At 58.0% G+C, this 6,000-nt stretch overlaps 1 protein-coding gene across 1 annotated transcript in view; it reads right to left on the bottom strand.

Annotated features, from left to right (window-relative positions):
• Nucleotides 1–5,598, bottom strand: part of COL16A1 (collagen, type XVI, alpha 1) — a 47,538-nt gene extending 41,940 nt beyond the window's left edge. The window contains exons 1-7 of the mRNA XM_012642317.1: nucleotides 5,526–5,598; nucleotides 3,534–3,608; nucleotides 3,308–3,425; nucleotides 2,329–2,452; nucleotides 1,760–2,026; nucleotides 1,076–1,156; nucleotides 798–923 (exon numbers count right to left, since the gene is read on the bottom strand). Of these exons, the coding sequence (XP_012497771.1) occupies nucleotides 798–923; nucleotides 1,076–1,156; nucleotides 1,760–2,026; nucleotides 2,329–2,452; nucleotides 3,308–3,425; nucleotides 3,534–3,608; nucleotides 5,526–5,598 (864 nt within the window). The remainder of the gene's footprint in view (nucleotides 1–797; nucleotides 924–1,075; nucleotides 1,157–1,759; nucleotides 2,027–2,328; nucleotides 2,453–3,307; nucleotides 3,426–3,533; nucleotides 3,609–5,525) is intronic.
• Between the last annotated feature and the right edge of the window lie 402 nt (nucleotides 5,599–6,000).

Below are 6,000 nucleotides of genomic sequence, written 5' to 3' on the forward strand. Positions count from 1 at the left end.
ACCCTTGAGGAGGGAGAAATTCTGGGGTCCACACTGGAAAGGAACACCCAGGTGGGGGCAGGGACCCCAGGGACTCTTCTCCCTGGCATCTGGCACCTCCCGGGTTATCAAGGGCCTGCTCAGGCCCCTGAGGCCACCCCACAGCCCCCTTCTCTTCCCCCATCCATGTGATGTCGGAGGAAACAGGGCCGGGAATCAATGGGGTCCTGTGTTCCTGCAGCCGGAGGCTGGGCAGGACGCCTGGTGGGCAGGGAGACTGCCCAGCCAGGGGCGGGGCTGAGGGAGGAACTGGGCTTCCCTGGCACCTCCAAAGAGCCTGGGGATGGGCAGGGCAGCTGGCCATGGTGCTGGGCATAGAACCCATCGAGCACTGGCTGGTGCTGGGCCCAGGGGAGTGAGCCAGCCCTGGGGAAGTGGTGCAACCTGGTTGAAGCGGTGCCTTCAACCCCAGATGTCTCTGTCCTGGAGAAACTGCCTTTGGGGTCCAGCCTGGTCCTACCCTGGTCCTACCAGAGGGTCTGGGTGGCATCAGTGAGGGTCTGGGCAGTGCCAGAACTGGATGGGCATAGCTCTCAATGCCAGCAGGTAGGCAGGCATAGGGTCGCCCAATGGGCTGTCTCTCTGCCTCCCAGAATCCTGTAGGGGCAGTATGCAAACAGGCGGGGCTTCCAGGGCCCTTCCTACACTGGGCACGTGGCCACTGGCCCTGGTGGCAGAACTCAGTCAGGTCAGGGGAGGGGTAGTCCCATCCCGCTTGTGCCCACCTGTGCCCATGTCTGCCTGCCCTGCCCACTCACCTTGCTGTTTTGAGGCTCTTCCAGGCAGAAGCAGCGGGTGTAGACCTTGCCCTCAGTTTGTGGATTGATCTCGATGAGCTCATTGTTCTGGGTGTCCCGGCGGGCCTTGGAGGTCTCTGGGGGGCACTGCTCAATGTGGGGGAAGGGCTGGGGTCAGTACAGAGGCAGACTCATGCTAAGACCTCCAGGCACCCCCTTCCAGCCCCCCATCTCCAGCACACTGTGTCCCTGGACAGCGCCCCAACCTTCACCAGCTACGCCAAGGCTGAGCCACTCACCCCTCCCGGTAAAATCTCACAGCAGCCCTCTTCCAGCACGAGCTCCGGGTCACAGTAGATGTGCGCCTGCTGAAGGTCAAACTGCAGGGGACAGGAATGTCAATTTCACTTCATTGTATCAAACAACTCTGTGTCCTGGCCCCCAGTGAGGCACAGAGATGTCTCTGCCCCAGGATTTGACCTCAGGGTGTTTCTGTTCTGCCCTGGGACACATCAAAAATATAGCTGTCACCAAAAACAGAACAAAACTGCACGTGCAGGAGAGTGGGAGAGGCAGCCGAGAGGATCAAGGGAGGAGGAGGTTCCCTTCATGCTGGTCTTTGAAGTGCCAGTAGACATTCGGCAGATGAGAACGCAGGGAAAGGCATTCCAGGCAGAGGTAACAGCATAGGCAAAGGCATGGAGGCGTGAAAGAACTAGGTGAGGTGGATGACTAGGACAAAAGTGACCAGAGTCAAACTGCAGAGAGATGTAAAGGAAGATGCTGCTGCAAGCACTTCTAAGGTCCAGGTCCTGAAGGGCCTTGAATGCCAGCTTAATGTGTTCAGGCTGCATCTGGAGGGCAACGGGGAGCCATGGGAGGATTCGGAGCAAGGGAAAGCCCTGTTCCGTTGCAGACTCTGGGACACTCACTCAGGCTCCCAGAAGGCAGAATGGGAGGTCAGGGCCCGACCCAGCACTCACCGACACGGGCTTGCCCTGCTCAGCATCCAAGCCCAGAAATACGTGGCCCACGGGCTTTGTGGGTCGCCGGGGCCCCAGAGGCTGGGAGGAGGCTGAGATGCAGTCCACGTGCACAGAGGCCACGCGTCCGGCCACGCTCAGCATCAGCTTGTGCCAACGCAGGTCGAAGAGCTGGGGCACCGGGAAGATGCAGGACACGAAGTCGCCATCCTGGCCCCGGGCCCGGAGCTCCAGGCTCCGCTCTTGGCTGTTGACTTCCAGGGAAATCTGTGTGGCGTTGGGAAAAGAGCAGGACGGATTCAGAGACTCAGAGCCGCAGCATGACAAAGCCAGGGGCCTTCAGGCTCATTTCACAAGAGGGGAAACTGAGGCCCAGGAAGGGAAGAAAGCTGGCGGGGGTCAGGGAGCAGTACATCCTGAAAGAAGGAGACAGGTCCAGGTGGGCTGGGGGTCGCCTTGGCACTGGGCGCTGGATGGAGCGGGAAGACCCTAGAAATCACAAGCTGGGACAGAAGTGGGCAGGACTGGTACTACCCGATGCCCCAAGAATAAGCAGGGTGGGGGTTCACCTGTGGATACCCATCGCCGTCGGTCACTTGAAAGAGATACCACGTATTCTGGTGGGTGTGTTTCTTCAGCAGCAGTGTGAGCACCAGGGCAAACTCCTCGGGGAGGCCCCGAGGGAACACTCGTCTGCAGGGGGAGCAGGGAGGGCGCCCTGAGGCTTGGGGGAGGGCCCAACAGTGCCCACCCTGGGCCCTCGGGACGGTTGAGCCTGCCCCAGACGCACACAGGCACACGCTCCAAACGTCGTACGCACACTTGTTCATGCTCCACACTTTTATCGAGTGCCTTCTATGTGCCCATGTGGGTCTGGCCGCCGGGGCTAACAGTGGTTAGGTACAGAGAGGTGCCTGCCCTCACGCAGCCCTCGAGTCTGATGGGGGTGGGAGGACTTAGACCGACAATCCCCAGAATGACTATTTCATTGTTGCATGCAACTTTGGTAAGTGCTTCCAAGGAATCCAGGATGCCCTGGGGTGAATAGCTGGGGTGGAAGGAGAGAGGCCAAAGAACAAAAAAAGATGGAAAGGGTTCAGAATGACTAGAGCAGCAAGCAAGAAAGGAACACTTTGGGAGTTGAGGTCAGAGAGGTAAGCAGGCCAGACCACCCAGGGACCTGTGGGAGTTCGGACTTCACACGTATGGGTGCACACACACACACATGCACACCCGTGCACACACACACACACACACACCCCACTCTTGCCAGCTTCCCGCCCACGTCCTGTGTTCTCACAGTGCCCATAGGATGCAGACATGTTCCCACCCACCGCTAGCTAGAGACAGGGGAGGGACAGAGGGTGTGTCTGCCGGGCACCCCCTTTCAGCCCCCCCCGCAAGCCCTAGAGGTGGAGACCAGGTTGACTCCTGGCAGGGGTAGGATGAAATGACCCACAGAGAGGCCCCACACCCAGAGTTGCCAGGGAGTGTGGCTGAGGCCAGTGTTGATTCCCAGCCGTCACGCCGTCACGCTACTGCGTTTACCGCGTGGGCTGGGTCAGCGGGGCGGCCCCCAGCCGCAGGATGAGCGGCCCCTTGGGGTTGCGGATCTTCTTGATGGCAGATGTCTTCAAGAGGCTGAGTCTGCGGATGAGGTTGAAGCCTTGGGGGCAGACACCAGGTGAAGAGCTCAGCTGGGCAGGGGAGGAGGGGTGTAGACCACTCCCCAGAAGAGGGTAGAGGGGGACAGTGGGATGAGACGGGCACTCACCAGTCACATTGGCTGATAAACCGCTACTGTGTTCCAACCTGAGTCCTTCCTGCGGAGAAGGAGGGCACTGCTCACCTGGAAGGGAATTGGCAGTGGGGCGTTAGACGGGCTCCTGGGAACCTGGGAAGGAACAAGCATATAGCCCCCACTCTGCCTGGAGCCTGCTTTCACCGCTTGCTTTCTGGCCCCAGCTACGTAGGGAGCCAGGAGGGCCCGCAGCAAGCAGTTGGGAAGACTGAGGCCCAGAGATGAAGCCTGGCCCAAGGCCACTGAGTGAGTCAACAGCAGAGCAGGACCAGACTCCAGGAACCCAAATCTCCCAACACTCCAAGTCAGGGGCCAGGCCAGCGAGGGAGAGAACAAAAGAAACTCTGTGCAGCCTCGGTGCACAGATGGAGGGGGGAGCTGTGTATGTACATGCGCCCCCGCCACGATGTACACCCAGGGAGGGGATGAGGAGCACTTCAGGGGTAAGGAAATATCAGGTTCATGTAATACTGTGTTATGTACAATTGCATATGCATGTCTGCATATGTGTGAGTTGGGGATGCCTGTGCCACTGGGGATGACATGTGCAGCTGGTACACATGTTCTCAGCAAAGAGTGCGGTCCAATTTCCTGCATCCAAAGCAGACAAGCAGGCTAGACACAAGTTTGGGCCAACGGACTTTTTACCTGAATAACTGTCTTGTCAAACAGTGAGAAGAGACTGAGGGTCTGAGGAGACCACAAGCTCCGGGCAGGATATATTAAAGGAGTAAGGGCTCCTGGAGAAGGGGATAGCTTAATTCAGGTCTCCAAAGCCCTGAAAGGACAGGTGGGCAGCCATGAGCCTCCCTCTCCCTGGGGCTGACTGAACAAAAGTATTGGGGGAGGTATTATAACCAGAAATACAGAAGCCAGGATCAAAAAGGCCTTCCCATCAACACAAAGGGAGGACAAGACAGTGAAGACAGCTCCTAGAAGCTGGCATTGGACTCCCTGGCTAGCCTTGCCGGAAGAAGGAATCCTGGGTCCCTGGGCCCAGTGACCCCACTGGAGTCTCCCTCCCCCAGGTCTGGCCAGAAAGACCATCACTGTCTTCAGCGTCACAGCAGCAATGGGTGACTCACCCCTTGGCAATGGGCCCAGATTCCTTACACATGTTGAAATTCTCTGCCCCATCCCCCCAGGGGACCTGGTGAGGGAGAGGAGAGCAAAGCTCATGCACACACATGAAGAAACACGTACGTGCACACACACATGCAGCACATACAACCGGCAGGCGGTCACACATCACTGCCCAAGCCCTCTCGCTTTAGCACCTTGGTTTTTCTGCCTCTTTTAGCTGGATTTGGGGTCTGGGAGTTCTGTTCCTGCTTGGCGAGGTGGCTGAGCTACTGAGCCCAGAGGGCACCCAGCAGGGCTGGGCAAGTTGCCCGGTTAACTTCCCCTGGCTTTGGGCCCTGGAAAGCTGCACCCTCTGTCTCATCCAGAGTCTGGGCCTTGGGGCGGGCCCTTTATTGGAGATCCAGGGCCAGCCCCGGAGGAGGAAGAGCACGTGAGCTGGAGGATGGACTCTCCAACATGAAGAGGATCGGAGGAGGTCGGACCTCTTTGGGGATGCAGCTTCTTTCTGCAAGGAAAGCTCACTGCTTGCTCCCCGCACCCTGCTGGCCCTACCAGCAATGTGAGCACAGAATAGGTTTATATGTTGGGGAAGGGGGCTGTCCTCTCCCACACAGAGACACAGGAATCCATACAAATGACTCTGAAATGCAAGTACAGAGCTGCTCAGAGACATAAACATATGCAGAAACACACACACACTCTCCAGCTCACCTTGCACAGACTCGAGTGTGCAAACACCTCAGGCCACCCTGAGCCCAGCCCCTAGACTCTCCCCGAAATGCCCACATGACTGCACATACATGGTCATATGTGCAAAGACCCCAGCACACCAGGGAGCCAGCCGCAGGCCTGTGGCACTCTAACCCTCCAGTGTCATCTCACCTGCATTTGCCCCATGGCTGAAGGTAGCCCAGAGACCAAGCAGCCACAGGCCAGGAGCCCAAGATACCCACATCCTGGTCCAAAGAGGTCAGCTACAGCCACAGCACCTGAAAACCACAGAGACCGGGAAGGGGGATCCCTGAATTCACAAAGCACACCTCCATACCTGGGCCAGTAGCAGCCAGCCCATGGGGCCCAGGTACTGGTCTTGGGGTGGCAGGAAGTCTGGCCAACCACAGGCCTTGAGCTAGGATTCGGGCAAGGGTGATATTCAAAATATTTAACCACCGGTATGGCACAGACATGGACCAGGCAGAGCAGAATTCTGGCTAGAGCACTGAAACAGGGTCCAGGCGGCATCTGGCTGTGCCAGTGCATAGTTGCTGGATTGAGAAGAGGTCTAGAAGGTCCTAGAAGGCCAGGGAAATTGGGATAGTGAGGGGGCTTCTGGAAGAGGCTATTCATTAAGACACTT

Source organism: Propithecus coquereli, unplaced genomic scaffold (assembly GCF_000956105.1).
Source record: "Propithecus coquereli isolate 6110/MARCELLA unplaced genomic scaffold, Pcoq_1.0 Scaffold178, whole genome shotgun sequence".
NCBI lineage: Eukaryota > Metazoa > Chordata > Mammalia > Primates > Indriidae > Propithecus > Propithecus coquereli.